Genomic DNA, 16,118 nt, shown 5'->3' on the forward strand with positions numbered 1-16,118 from the left:
CTCATTAAAACCCACTACCCCCATTCCACTACTTTGACCCTATCTGCTCCTGCACCAGGCCAACTAACCCTACACTCATTAAAACCCACTACCCCCATTCCACTACTTTGACCCTATCTGCTCCTGCACCAGGCCAACTAACCCTACACTCATTAAAACCCACTACCCCCATTCCACTACTTTGACCCTATCTGCTCCTGCACCAGGCCAACTAACCCTACACTCATTAAAACCCACTACCCCATTCCACTACTTTGACCCTATCTGCTCCTGCACCAGGCCAACTAACCCTACACTCATTAAAACCCACTACCCCCATTCCACTACTTTGACCCTATCTGCTCCTGCACCAGGCCAACTAACCCTACACTCATTAAAACCCACTACCCCATTCCACTACTTTGACCCTATCTGCTCCTGCACCAGGCCAACTAACCCTACACTCATTAAAACCCACTACCCCCATTCCACTACTTTGACCCTATCTGCTCCTGCACCAGGCCAACTAACCCTACACTCATTAAAACCCACTACCCCATTCCACTACTTTGACCCTATCTGCTCCTGCACCAGGCCAACTAACCCTACACTCATTAAAACCCACTACCCCCATTCCACTACTTTGACCCTATCTGCTCCTGCACCAGGCCAACTAACCCTACACTCATTAAAACCCACTACCCCATTCCACTACTTTGACCCTATCTGCTCCTGCACCAGGCCAACTAACCCTACACTCATTAAAACCCACTACCCCCATTCCACTACTTTGACCCTATCTGCTCCTGCACCAGGCCAACTAACCCTACACTCATTAAAACCCACTACCCCATTCCACTACTTTGACCCTATCTGCTCCTGCACCAGGCCAACTAACCCTACACTCATTAAAAACCCACTACCCCCATTCCACTACTTTGACCCTATCTGCTCCTGCACCAGGCCAACTAACCCTACACTCATTAAAACCCACTACCCCATTCCACTACTTTGACCCTATCTGCTCCTGCACCAGGCCAACTAACCCTACACCCATTAAAACCCACTACCCCCATTCCACTACTTTGACCCTATCTGCTCCTGCACCAGGCCAACTAACCCTACACTCATTAAAAACCCACTACCCCCATTCCACTACTTTGACCCTATCTGCTCCTGCACCAGGCCAACTAACCCTACACTCATTAAAACCCACTACCCCATTCCACTACTTTGACCCTATCTGCTCCTGCACCAGGCCAACTAACCCTACACTCATTAAAACCCACTACCCCCATTCCACTACTTTGACCCTATCTGCTCCTGCACCAGGCCAACTAACCCTACACTCATTAAAACCCACTACCCCATTCCACTACTTTGACCCTATCTGCTCCTGCACCAGGCCAACTAACCCTACACTCATTAAAACCCACTACCCCCATTCCACTACTTTGACCCTATCTGCTCCTGCACCAGGCCAACTAACCCTACACTCATTAAAACCCACTACCCCCATTCCACTACTTTGACCCTATCTGCTCCTGCACCAGGCCAACTAACCCTACACTCATTAAAACCCACTACCCCCATCCCACTACTTTGACCCTATCTGCTCCTGCACCAGGCCCACGGCCTGGGAGGACGGGACACCACCACTCAACACACCCTGGAACTCTTCTGAAGTCAAATCTAGTATGACCAAATACTTCTCTGCAGCTGCCACCAAAACATATTTTTTTCTGTGATTTACATTCCATTTCTGCGGTACAGTTGATAACCATTTCCTATGAACACTAAGAAGCCAACCTTACTGAAGCATATATCACTGGTTGGCCCATCCCTCTGTGCTGTCACAGATCTACTACTCACAGGGATCCTCTCAGGATCCCTCAGCCTTGACCCATCCTCCTCTACTTTCTTCACTGCCTCAGCAGTGACAACCTGTTCCCAACAGTGGGGTCAGTGGGATTGGATAGGGGCCCCTCTACCTCTCTCTCTCTCTCTCTCTCTGACTGGAGGAGACAGGTGAAATGGTGTGTCTCCTCTGGTCAACAATACTCACCTTGAGAGACTCCACAGCCTGTTGGAGCTCCTTCAGCTCCTTCTCTCTCTCCTGGAATCTCTGCTGGACCTTCTGCTGACTCATCCCCAGCTGCCTCTGTGGAGAATCACTCTTCAATGAGCTATCAAGCTTTATTAGTCCAGTAGATCAATAGTATAGTAATGTGACATAGGGCCCATAGAGAGGAAGGTCTAAAAAATGGATGGTCCATTTACTAAATGATATTTATTTGTTGCTATGTGAATGATTATAGTTTTTATGGTAGGACTACATGTATCAACAGGTTGAGACTGAACTTTGGACTCATAAAAGGGCATTCAGAATGATAATAGTGTTTGACATTATAAAATGGTGATACATTTGGAGAATCTGGGTTAACATATCTATATACTCAAGGTTTGTGTTCATATTTGTTCTGCTGAGGATTCATTTCATTTCAATGATCTCATATTCAAACAGCCTTAGTTCCTACTGTATCTTTAATTCTTTGTTTATCAGACAGTCACCAACAAGTTGTTCTGGTCTTACCTGTTTCTCAGTCCTCTCTGCTGCAGCTGACACTGTATCATGGCCTTTATGTTCATCCATCACACACAGCAGACAGATACACTGCTGATCGGTACGACAGTAAACCTCCAGCAGTTTGTCATGATGAGAGCAGATCTTCTCCTGTAGTTGTGCGGTGGCTTTGACCAGCTTGTGCTTCTTCAAAGCAGGAAATTCGTAGTGAGGTTGGAGGTGAGTCTCACAGTAAGAGGCCAGACACGCCAGACAGGACATGAGGGCTTTCTGCTTTCTGGTCCCAGTGCAGAAATCACACGCCACATCTCTAGGTCCAGCATAGCACAGAGCAGGAGGGGGAGCAGCCTGGAGTCCTGTCTTCTTCAGTTTCTCCACCAGCTCAGCCAACATGTTATTTTTACTCAGCGTAGGCCTCGGACTGAAGGTCTGTCTGCACTGAGGACAGCTATAGACCCCTTTCAGAACATCCTGATCCCAGCAGCCCTCAATACAGCTCCTACAGTAACTGTGTCCACAGGGGATGGTGACTGGTTCCTTCAGTAGATCCAGACAGACAGAACAACAGAACTGGTCCTGGTCCAGCAGAACTCCCTGTTGAGCCATTTGGACGGTTGTTCACTCTCACACAGACAGACGACACAGAGACTCAGATCAGTTTCGTTTCCTCAGAAGAGAGTTTGTGGGAGGGGGAGGGATTTCCTGGTTCTGCCAGAGGGGTGGGGTTAGAGGGAGGGAGGGGTTAGAGGGAGGGAGGAAGAGAGAGAGGAACTGCATGCAACATCAAGAGGGAGACAAATAGTCTTGTTCCTTGGTTAGAGCCCTTAACATGGAATAAATGAAATAATGAATCTTAAAATGTGAGTTATTAGAATATAAATGGTAACAGTTTCTATGAAGTACATATTATAATTATTTTAATGACCTTTATAATGCCTTATAATACACTTATGTGTTCTAATAAGCAATAAGGCCTGAGGAGGTGTGGTATATGTAAGGATTGCGGACCTGGTGGCAGTGAAGTCAGACGCAGGAGAGCAGAGATAGGTAATAGCCGGAGCAGTTTAATACAAAACGAACCTACATGGGTACAAAACCCGATGCGCACCAGTAACAGAGTACAAGCACTTACAAACAAACAATTCCACACAAGGACATGGGGGAACAGAGGGTTAAATACACAACAATTCATGATGGAAATGGAAACCAGATGTGTAAGAAAACAAGACAAAACAAATGGAAAATGAAAAAGTGGATCGACAATGACTAGAAGACCGGTGACGCCGACCGCCGAACAAGGAGAGGAAATGACTTCGGTGGAAGTGGTGACAGTATATGGCTAATATACAGTACCACGGCTAAGTGCTGTTTTTAGGCACGACGCAAAGCGGATTGAGAATTATGTAACACTTTCAAAAATACAATCAAATAAAAATGTTATTGGTCACATACACATATTTAGTAGATGTTATTATGGGTGTAGTGAAATGCTTGTGTTCCTGGTTCCAACAGTGCAGTAGTATCTAACAATACACCCTAATGTAAATGTCACAGGTGTCGTAGGGTTTAGACCAAGACGCAGCGGGAAAATGTACACTCATCTTCTTTTATTAAAGGACAAAGAAGGAAAACCAAAACGACAAAGAACAGGCCAGTAAGGCACAAAGCTATACACAGCAACAATCAGCCACAAAACCCCCATGACAAACAAACTCCTAATTATAGGACCTTCAATCAGAGGCAACGATAACCAGCTGCCTCCAATTGAAGGTCCAACCCCAATAAACTAAACATAGAACTACAATAGACAAGACAGAACATAGAAATACACTAACATAGTCTATGTTCTAACAAACCCCTGACCACATAAAACAAACACCCCTCAACCTAAATACATAGCCCGAACCACATAAACCAAACACCCCTCTACCTAAATACATAGCCCGAACCACAGGATGCCTATTTAAAAACACTTTTTCAACATTTCAAGATAGCAGTTAGTTCAGTTTGATCTTATTAAAGACAGCTGTATCATTTTTTAAATTCATTTTGACATATTGTTTGGGACCACTTTTTTTGCTCTGTTTGAAGGCTGTCAGCTTCTTCTCAGGAAGAGAATCCTTAGCCTTTCAACTAATTTTCAAATGATAGGATGCCTATTTTAAAACACTTTCTCTACATTTCAAGATAGCAGTTAGTTAATTTTGATTATATCAAAGACAGCTGCTACTTTATTTTATTAATTTTCACAATTTTATTTTTTTACCCAAAATGATTCTAAGTCCACAGTCTCTGTCATTGAACTATGTTGAGCCGTGTGCCTGGTGATTGAACAGGTTACCAGGTGTGTTTTTGAATATAGTTCTTAATGGCTTCAGTGGTGTGCTGGGGTCCATTGCTTGCTAAGGGGGAACCTCCCACCCGGGTTCAGCCAACAGGAGGCGCACCCAACCCCTCTAGTAAAACTGAATGTCTCTCTCTCTCTCTCAGGCTATGAAAAAAGCCCCATCTCCTCTCGCTCAGCCATTCTAACAGTGGAAGCCAGGATCTGTGAGAAACTATGATAATAAACTGTGAACAATAATGAAGCCATGTTTGTCTGTGTGAGTGAGGATTTATTATTTAATTGTGTGATAACTTTAATTTTGTGATAACTTTATGTAATACATCCTGTTTTCTAACTGAATAAACATTTTAAGATAGCAGTTGGTTCAGTCTGATCATCTCATGTACTGTTGGAACTTTATTTTAATCCTTTTTCACTATTTTAATTTTTTTTATGACAAATTCAAGAGCCTCTGTATACATTTTTACACATTTTCTCCCCCACTCTCTACTTTGTACAATGACAGAGAAAGTGGGACTCTGTCGTTTTTCTGACAAGTTCTCTCATTGATCTCAGGTTCAGCCACCAGGGGTCCCCCACCCTCCATGAAAACTTTCATAGGCTCTCTTTCACTCAGTAATCATGTAACAAGTCGACAGGCTCCCAGAGGCAGGGCAATCAAAGGCTCCAACTCACTGAAGTGCCCATCAGCCCAGCCATTGTTATTATTCATACCAGCCGTTCTACAGTGAAGCGGGTTGATTAGTAGGTTGGAACCCCGTTACAACGGACACTTTACAATGACGCAACAATCAGCATTTGAGCTGGACACACTCATTTAGAACGCTCATTTAGAACGCTTGTTTAGAACGCTGTTTTAGAACACTAATTTAGAACGCTCGTTTAGAACGCTTTTTAAAACGGACAGTTTACAATGACGCAACAATCAGCGTTTGAGCTGGACACACTTTTTTCAGAAACTATTTTACACAAAACACACACAGTCCTTACAAAGTTTATCTCCTGAATGTGAGCAGTTTATTTTTGATGCAAATGGTTCAGATATTCACAGAAGTATATATATATATCACAACACAATCATCCTAACCGGAAAAAATGTAGGCTACATTTGTCGTAGCGCTAACTGAAGAAAGATTGACCCAACACAAGCAGTCATATTTTCTAATTCTCGGCTGACGTAAACTACAATATGAATTAGCTAATTGCAATTACTATGTATAATTAATCACATCACGGGGTGAGCTCACCATTGATCGAAATAATTAGGTAAAACACTTTCTAGAAATCGACAGTAATCCGACGATTAGTTTCGGCGAGCAGCCATGCATTTTTCCCTCACAGAAACCGAAGATAATAAAAGACAAGATGAGTTCGGTCTGTTTATAGTGTTGAAGCGGTGTGTCATCTACCGTCGTTCACATCCCACCATTCATTTCCGGAAGTCCTCAAAAAATGAGTGAACTCTTACTCACCTCATTTTGTTATAACATCTTTGGTGAAACGGATGATTACGTGAAACCCAGAATGCATTGTATGTCAACAAACATGGCTCCATACACATAGCTGGAATTAGCTTAGCTCATCATAATCAGTATAACCTTCAAATAAGTATTTTACACACATAATATGTGCCCATTACAATCTATGCAAGAATCGGAATGCATGATTTGTCACCCAGAATTGAAAACATGTGAATAAAACAGTAAATACACAAATAATTACCTCACAAAACATTTTCTGATGGTGATTTATTGATACAAGTGACGGATGCCGGCAGTCAATCACGTCCCCTCTCACTCTGAGCCATTCAGTGTTGTTGTTTATGTATGTAGCTAGTGAGCTAAGCTGTAGCATTAGCAATGTCTTTCAAAAGGAGACAACTCACAAATGTGGAAATGATGGAGATTTTTGTTAAAATTCTGACAATGAGTCTGAGTATGAAAGTCAGGAATCAGATTCTGACAGTGAGGAGCTGCCCCCCCCCCCACCCACCCAACCTTGTAGCCATTGAGAACCCTGAATCTGAGGTTCCCTTGTCCACTGACCAAGTACCAGGTCCCTTTGAAGATGCTGGTGGTGATGGAGGGAGACCGACAGTGGATGAAGTACAGGAGTTCTGTGGTAGCTGGAAGGCCACCAGTCATTTCACCCCTCCTGGCCCTGCTGTTTGTTTTGATGAGTCCCAGTCTGGAGTCCATTTCCATCTGAGGCAGAGTGCTTCAAGTTGTTTCTGACAGAGGAGCTGGTGGGAAACATAGTACAGGAGACCAATCAAATCATCAAATGTATTTATAAAGCCCTTTTTACATCAGCCGATGTCACCAAGTGCTGTACAGAAACAGTCTATGTTATGGAAAGAGCAGGTGTCCTTAATGTTTTGTACACTCAGTATATGTTGTGTCTACAAGCTCATTCCCACAGAAAACTGCAGAGGGAAGCAGTACCACCCAGTCAACCATCAGACTCCATTGTGAGACGCCTCACAGAGGATATTCAACCATCATTGCAAATCCAAGATGTCAATATCAACAAGGTGCTGATCAGTAAAGAGAAGAGAGACTAACATTCTAGAATGATCCCTTTTTTCTGCAGGGTTCTCACAGTGAGAAACAACAGTATTACAATAGAGTGTTCTACGCTGTCTTCATCTGATCCAATTCAAAGATGACAATTATTTTATGGGATGAGAATTAAGTGGAGTGACTAATCTTAGCTGGTCTGAGAAAACTGATGAGACTTCTCTCCTTTATGTATACATTGGGCCATTTAAAAAGACACCAATCTGTAAGGCTTCTCTCAAGTGTGTATCCGTTGGTGTGTTTTTACATTTCCCAATCGGGAGAAACTCTTGCCACATTTAGAGAAGAAGTAAGGCTTCTCTCCTCTGTGTGTTCTCTGATGACCCTTTTAGCTCAGCTGTTGATAAAAAACTAAATCTACAGTCAGATCAGTGATAATGCTTCTCTCCTTTATGTATACCTTGGTGTCTTTTTAACTGGGCCAGTCGAGAGAAACTCTTTCCACAGTCAGAGCAGGAGTAAGGCTTCTCTCCCGTGTGTGTTCTCTGGTGAACTTTTAGGTCAGTTGATGTTGTAAAGCATTTTACACAATCAGAGCAGGAGTAAGGCTTCTCTCCTGTGTGTATACGTGCATGTGTTTTTAAGTTTCCCTGTCGAGAGAAACTCTATCCACAGTCAGAGCAGGAGTAAGGCTTCTCTCCTGTGTGTATTCTCTGATGAACTGTCAGAGACCTTGATGTTGTGAATCTCTTCCCACAGTCATTACAGGGATACAGATTCTCTCCAGTGTGTGTTTTAAGGTGTATTTTTAGCTTTGATAGAATTGGGAAAATCTCCTCACAATGTGGGCAGTGGTGAGACCTCTTAGCTCTGTGATCTTCCTGCTGTTGCTCTCTGGATGTAGAGAATGGAGACCATGTTGAGACAATCTCCTCCTCCTCTTCTTCTTTAATGTTGACATTCAGCTCCAGTGTTTGACTGCAGTCTTCCAGCTTCACTGATTCCATCTCTGGATCCTGCAGTGCAAACTGGGCTCCACTGTCACAATCAGGACCCAGTGACTGTAGGTTTGGACTCAGTGTGGAAGGAGAGAGACAGGCTGGGATTGTCCTCACTGTTGACGTTACCGACCTCAGACTGTAGTAATAAAGAGAAAAGGACAGCACAGTTCTTGCGTTTTCCTTATTCTAAAGAATGGTGTGCGCCTAGCGGAACTCCCTGTTCCCCCCCACTACTACAGTGCAACAGCGACATCTATTGGACTTCATCCTGAAGTGATTTGTCTGTGTTTCTAGTCTAGAGGTTAACTGATCATTTCATGGTATGACTGTAAACACTGATAAAGTATCATAAACATCATGTTGGTGTGACTGTAAACACTGATAAAGTATAATAGACATGTTGGTGTGACTGTAAACACTGATAAAGTATCATATACATCATGTTGGTGTGACTGTAAACACTGATAAAGTATCATAAACATCATGTTGGTGTGACTGTAAACACTGATAAAGTATCATAAACATCATGTTGGTGTGACTGTAAACACTGATAAAGTATCATATACATCATGTTGGTGTGACTGTAAACACTGATAAAGTATCATAAACATCATGTTGGTGTGACTGTAAAAGGGATTGGTTGGACAACAACAAAATAATCCCAAAATTAAAATTCAAGCATTATACGGCATTTTAAATGACTTGCCTAGTTAAATAAAATAAAACATATGACCATGGTTTGTTTATGTGGTCTATTCAGCATGGCTCTGTTCTGCCCTGCCTTGCCCCCTTGTGGAGCTCAAAAGTTACTTTCTTACTGTTAGAACTCAAATCTGAGATTTTGTCAATGCAATAAACTATTTTTATGTTATTTGTAATATTGTTTTATTGCTATATCCTTATATTGTATTCTAATGAATAATTCCTCTTTATACTGTACTTTCAGAAACCACAAACAGTATTTGCCAATATCATAACTGGAACTGGACATCTTCCCAGCTGAAGATTGAGGACAGCTTTTGTATGCTAACGTTCTCTCCTTAACAGTTTTACTGGATGGAAACACAGCAAGAAAACACATAGGCCAATATGTAATAGTCGTCTATTTTATTGAAGTATTGGTAGTTGGTTCAACAACAACTTGTTTTACTAGAGGACAAAAAAATGGAATATGCATAACCCATATTTAATATTCATGCAGTGACTGAACAACAACTGCATTTCCACCCCCACCTCTAAAGGCATAGTATCATGGCAGGTCACCTGTCAAGTCACTTGTCAGGTCAGTCAGTCACTTATTGCTGCAGATGTGCTCAATAATGCTTGAGCATGTGATACTCCTCAAAGCGTGGTGAAATACATAGAGGTGTATCACAAGCTAAACACATGTATTTTGTCATCTTCCTCTGCTTACTTCTCCTGGCGCCAGACAGGCAGACTTTGCAGTGCCTCCGTGTGCGACTACCTTGAGCAGCAGTTTGAGGGACTTTGCAGGGAAAATGCCGTGCAGTGAGGCGTAGGGGATTGTCTACAGCAGGGCGACCCCCCCCCCCCCAGTGGAGGGGCGCCGAAGGGTGTGGTGCTCCTCCAACAGCTCTCTCATGAGGTTCTCTCTGTATTTTTGGTAGGTAATTACTTTACCTATGAGGGAGTGGGGAGGATGAGGAAAGTTAGAGGATGATGAGGCAGTGGGTAGGTTGGTGAGATATTGTCACTGTAATTGCATAATGGATTTGTATGTGAACTGTACATCCAATTACAAAAATACCTTGTTCAGTAATCATCTCACCTGTTAGTTGGCGGTGAACTATGCTGCCGTTGAGGACAGCAGTGTCGATCAGCTGGAAAAATATCTTCTTATACCACTTGGTCGTTTTCCGAGTGCATTCCACAAAGCTGTTTATCATGTCCGCCTTATCCACGGCCCCCATTTTGAGGTTATAGTCAAGCACACAATCTGGTTTGATCTTTCTCTCTCCCGTCAGGTGGTCCACCTTCCCTGTGGCCGACATGGTTGCTGTATGGACAGTGGAGAGGACATGGACGTCTCGTTTGTCATGCCACTTTACTGCCAGCTGTTGACCGTTCTCCTGGAACTCCACCTCCCCTCTCTGCATCTTCCTGCATCCGAATGCCGGCATCCCCTTCCTGTTCGACCTGACTGTGCCACAGGCCCCTGTGCTGTTGGAGAGCAGATGCTGGAAGAGTGTGGGACTGCTGTACCAATTGTCCACGTACAAAGTGTGTCCCTTGCCGAGATGAGGAGCCAGCATGGTCATCACCCCGGACCCGGACACCCCAAGCCCCTCATAATGTTGGATGTCAGTGGTGGACCCTGTGTAAACTATAATATCCTGGACAAATCCTGTCTTCACGTCGCACATGACAAAGAACTTGACCCCAAACCTGTGCCTTTTTGGAGGGAATATATTGACGGAACACCAGCCTACCATAACATCAGGGACTCATCAATGCATAGGTCCTTGTATGGCACAAAGACCCGACCAAATGCTGATGTCAGGCTGATAAGAACAATTCTTATTTTGTATAACGGGTCACTTAGGATGGCAGTAGCATTGTTGACGAAATGCAGGCATCGCAGCAGAATTAGGAAGCGGTCTTGGGAAAAGAGGGTGGCAAAGAAGGGAGTTGCAAACATAGGATCTGTGCTCCAGTATTCTCTTAGGGAGTTCTTCTTTACTATCCCCATGAGGAGGACTGTCACCAGGAAGGTATACATTTCACTAATTGTGGTTGTCACCCATTTAGCGAGTTTCCCCCCTCACTCCTGGCTCTCTCTTCTCCTGTAGCTCCAAGGCATAGCGATTGGTCTCCTGTACTATGGTTTCCCACCAGCTCCTCTGTCAGAAACAACTTGAAGCACTCTGCCTCAGATGGAAATGGACTCCAGACTGGGACTCATCAAAACAAACAGCAGGGCCAGGAGGGGTGAAATGACTGGTGGCCTTCCAGCTACCACAGAACTCCTGTACTTCATCCACTGTCGGTCTCCCTCCATCACCACCAGCATCTTCAAAGGGACCTGGTACTTGGTCAGTGGACAAGGGAACCTCAGATTCAGGGTTCTCAATGGCTACAAGGTTGGGGGGGGGCAGCTCCTCACTGTCAGAATCTGATTCCTGACTTTCAGACTCATTGTCAGAATTTTTTTTTTAAATCTCCAGAATTTCCACATTTGTGGGTTGTCTCCTTTTGAAAGACATTGCTAATGCTACAGCTTAGCTCACTAGCTACATACATAAACAACAACACTGAATGGCTCAGAGTGAGAGGGGACGTGATTGACTGCCGGCGTGCGTCACTTGTATCAATAAATCACCATCAGAAAATGTTTTGTGAGGTAATTATTTGTGTATTTACTGTTTTATTCACATGTTTTCAATTCTGGGTGACAAATCATGCATTCCGATTCTTGCATAGCTTGTAATGGGCACATATTATGTGTGTAAAATACTTATTTGAAGGTTATACTGATTATGATGAGCTAAGCTAATTCCAGCTATGTGTATGGAGCCATGTTTGTTGACATACAATGCATTCTGGGTTTCACGTAATCATCCGTTTGACCAAAGATGTTATAACAAAATGAGGTGAGTAAGAGTTCACTCATTTTTTGAGGACTTCCGGAAATGAATGGTGGGATGTGAACGACGGTAGATGACACACCCCTTCAACACTATAAACAGACCAAACTCATCTTGTCTTTTATTATCTTCGGTTTCTGTGAGGGGGGAAAATGCATGGCTGCGCGCTGAAACTAATCGTCGGATTACTGTCGATTTCTAGAAAGTGTTTTACCTAATTATTTCGATCAATGGTGAGCTCACCCCGTGATGTGATTAATTATACATAGTAATTGCAATTAGCTAATTCATATTGTAGTTTACGTCAGCCGAGAGTTAGAAAATATGACCGCTTGTGTTGGGTCAATCTATCCTCAGTTAGCGCTACGACAAATGTAGCCTACATTTTTTCCGGTTAGGATGATTGTGTTGTGCTATATATATATTTCTGTGAATATCTGAACCATTTGCATCCAAAAATAAACTGCTCACATTCTGGAGATGGACTGTGTGTGTTTTGTGTAAATAGTTTCTGAAAAAAGTGTGTCCAGCTCAAACGCTGATTGTTGCGTCATTGGAAACTGTCCGTTGTAAACGAGTGTTCTAAAGAGTGTTCTAAACGAGGGTTCTAAACGAGGGTTCTAAACGAGGGTTCTAAAGAGCGTTCTAAATGAGCGTTGTAAATGAGTGTTCTAAAGAGCGTTCTAAATGAGGGTTCTAAATGAGTGTTCTAAAGAGCGTTCTAAATGAGCGTTCTAAATGAGTGTTCTGAGTGTTCTAAATGAGCGTTCTAAATGAGGGTTCTAAAGAGCATTCTAAATGAGCGTTGTAAATGAGTGTTCTAAAATAGGGTTCTAAAAGAGGGTTCTAAAAGAGGGTTCTAAACGAGGGTTCGTATGAGGGTTCTAAATGTGTGTTCTAAATGAGTGTTCTAATGAGCATTCTAAACGAGGGTTCTAAATGAGGGTTCTAAATGAGGGTTTTAAAATAGCGTTCTAAATGAGGGTTCTAAAAGAGCGTTCTAAACGAGCGTTCTAAACGAGTGTTCTAAATTAGTGTTTGTAATGAGGGTTCTAAATGTGTGTTCTAAATGAGGGTTCTAATGAGTGTTCTAAATGAGGGTTCTAAATGAACGTTCTAAATGAGGGTTTTAAAATAGCGTTCTAAATGAGGGTTCTAAATGAGGGTTCTAAATGAGTGTTCTAAAGAGCGTTCTAAAAGAGGGTTCTAAAAGAGGGTTCTAAAAGAAGCGTTCTAAAAGAGGGTTCTAAAAGAGCGTTCTAAAAGAGTGTTCTAAAAGAGCGTTCTAAATTAGTGTTCGTAATGAGGGATCTAACTGTGTGTTCTAAATGAGCGTTCTAAAAGAGCGTTCTAAATGAGTGTTCTAAATGAGTGTTGTAAAAGAGCGTTCTAAATGAGGGTTCTAAATGAGCGCTGTAAATGAGTGTTGTAAATGAGCGTTGTAAATGAGCGTTCTAAAGGAGCGTTCTAAATGAGTGTTAGGCTATATAGTGCACTGTGTTTGACCAAGGTCCACAGTTAATTGTAGTGCACAATTTAGTGTTCTAATCACACAGCGCTTCAGGAACCACTGTAGAACGATCACACCCCGTGTGACAGGCAGACAGGTTAGGGTTAGGAGGTGTTACTAGACAGACAGACAGTCAGGTTAGGAGGTGTCACTAGACAGACAGACAGACAGACAGGTTAGGGTTAGGAGGTGTTACTAGACAGACAGACAGACAGACAGACAGGTTAGGGTTAGGAGGTGTTACTGTACAGACAGACAGGTTAGGGTTAGGAGGTGTTACTAGACAGACAGACAGACAGACAGACAGGTTAGAGTTAGGAGGTGTTACTGAACAGACAGACAGACAGACAGGTTAGGGTTAGGAGGTGTTACTATACAGACAGACAGACAGACAGGTTAGGAGGTGTTACTGTACAGACAGACAGGTTAGGGTTAGGAGGTGTTACTAGACAGACAGACAGACAGGTTAGGGTTAGGAGGTGTTACTGTACAGATAGACAGACAGACAGACAGACAGACAGACAGACAGACAGGTTAGGGTTAGGAGGTGTTACTGTACAGACAGACAGACAGACAGGTTAGGGTTAGGAGGTGTTACTGAACAGACAGACAGACAGGTTAGGAGGTGTTACTATACAGACAGACAGACAGACAGGCAGGCAGACAGACAGGTTAGAGTTAGGAGGTGTTACTATACAGACAGACAGACAGGCAGGCAGACAGACAGGTTAGAGTTAGGAGGTGTTACTGTACAGACAGACAGACAGACAGACAGACAGACAGGTAGGTTAGGACGTGTTACTATACAGACAGACAGACAGGTTAGGGTTAGGAGGTGTTACTATACAGACAGACAGACAGGTTAGGGTTAGGAGGTGTTACTATACAGACAGACAGACAGACGGGTTAGGAGGTGTTACTAGACAGACAGACAGACAGACAGACAGACAGACAGACAGGTTAGAGTTAGGAGGTGTTACTGAACAGACAAACAGACAGACAGACAGACAGGTTAGGAGGTGTTACTAGACAGACAGACAGACAGACAGGTTAGGAGGTGTTACTAGACAGACAGACAGACAGGTTAGAGTTAGGAGGTGTTACTGAACAGACAGACAGACAGACAGACAGACAGACAGGCAGGCAGACAGGTTAGGGTTAGGAGGTGTTACTAGACAGACAGACAGACAGACAGGTTAGAGTTAGGAGGTGTTACTGTACAGACAGACAGACAGACAGGTTAGGGTTAGGAGGTGTTACTAGACAGACAGACAGACAGACAGACAGACAGACAGACAGGTTAGGGTTAGGAGGTGTTACTGTACAGACAGACAGACAGACAGGTTAGGGTTAGGAGGTGTTACTAGACAGACAGACAGACAGACAGACAGGTTAGAGTTAGGAGGTGTTACTGTACAGACAGACAGACAGACAGGTTAGGGTTAGGAGGTGTTACTAGACAGACAGACAGGTTAGGGTTAGGAGGTGTTACTATACAGACAGACAGACGGGTTAGGAGGTGTTACTAGACAGACAGACAGACAGACAGACAGACAGACAGACAGGTTAGGGTTATGAGGTGTTACTGAAAAGACAGACAGACAGGTTAGGAGGTGTTACTATACAGACAGACAGACAGACAGGTTAGGGTTATGAGGTGTTACTGAACAGACAAACAGACAGACAGACAGGTTAGGAGGTGTTACTATACAGACAGACAGACAGGCAGGCAGACAGACAGGTTAGAGTTAGGAGGTGTTACTGAACAGACAGACAGACAGGTTAGGGTTAGGAGGTGTTACTATACAGACAGACAGACAGAGACAGACAGACAGGTTAGGGTTAGGAGGTGTTACTATACAGACAGACAGACAGGTTAGGGTTAGGAGGTGTTACTAGACAGACAGACAGACAGACAGGTTAGGGTTAGGAGGTGTTACTGGACAGACAGACAGACAGACAGGTTAGGGTTAGGAGGTGTTACTAGACAGACAGGTTAGGGTTAGGAGGTGTTACTATACAGACAGACAGACAGGTTAGGGTTAGGAGATGTTACTAGACAGACAGACAGACAGACAGGTTAGGGTTATGAGGTGTTACTGAAAAGACAGACAGACAGACAGGTTAGGAGATGTTACTAGACAGACAGACAGACAGACAGACAGACAGGTTAGGGTTAGGAGGTGTTACTATACAGACAGACAGACAGGTTAGGGTTAGGAGATGTTACTAGACAGACAGACAGACAGACAGACAGGTTAGAGTTAGGAGGTGTTACTGTACAGACAGACAGGTTAGGGTTATGAGGTGTTACTGTACAGACAGACAGACAGACAGACAGGTTAGGGTTAGGAGGAAAAAAATGCATGGCTGCACGCTGAAACTAATCGTCGGATTACTGTCGATTTCTAGAAAGTGTTTTACCTAATTATTTCGATCAATGGTGAGCTCACCCCGTGATGTGATTAATTATACATAGTAATTGCTATTAGCTAATTCATATTGTAGTTCACGCCAGCCGAGAGTTAGAAAATATGACTGCTTGTGTTGGGTCAATCTATCCTCAGTTAGCG

General features: G+C 43.4%; 1 protein-coding gene and 1 long non-coding RNA gene across 2 annotated transcripts; one reads left to right on the forward strand and one right to left on the reverse strand.

Annotated features, from left to right (window-relative positions):
• Positions 1 to 7,087: 7,087 nt before the first annotated feature.
• Positions 7,088 to 9,690, forward strand: LOC123733147 (uncharacterized). The gene is made up of 3 exons (XR_006763624.1): positions 7,088 to 7,443; positions 9,377 to 9,521; positions 9,632 to 9,690. It is a non-coding gene; the product is annotated as an uncharacterized lncRNA (long non-coding RNA).
• Positions 9,691 to 9,760: 70 nt separating this feature from the next.
• Positions 9,761 to 11,078, reverse strand: LOC123733146 (piggyBac transposable element-derived protein 4-like). The gene is made up of 2 exons (XM_045712516.1): positions 10,220 to 11,078; positions 9,761 to 10,071 (listed from the first exon to the last, which is right to left on the reverse strand). The coding sequence occupies exons 1-2, from the start codon at positions 10,881 to 10,883 to the stop codon at positions 9,959 to 9,961; spliced, it is 777 nt and encodes a 258-aa protein (XP_045568472.1). The 5' UTR covers positions 10,884 to 11,078; the 3' UTR covers positions 9,761 to 9,958.
• Between the last annotated feature and the right edge of the window lie 5,040 nt (positions 11,079 to 16,118).

This window comes from Salmo salar, unplaced genomic scaffold (assembly GCF_905237065.1).
Source record: "Salmo salar unplaced genomic scaffold, Ssal_v3.1, whole genome shotgun sequence".
In the NCBI taxonomy this organism is placed as follows: Eukaryota; Metazoa; Chordata; class Actinopteri; order Salmoniformes; family Salmonidae; genus Salmo; species Salmo salar.

Coding starts and splice junctions, on each gene's coding strand:
- LOC123733146 (XM_045712516.1), bottom strand. CDS start 10,883: ATGGTAGGCTGGTGTTCCGTCAATATATTCCCTCCAAAAAGGCACAGG. Junction 10,072..10,219: donor AGTTCACCGCCAACTAACAG/GTGAGATGATTA, acceptor ACTCCCTCATAG/GTAAAGTAATTACCTACCAA.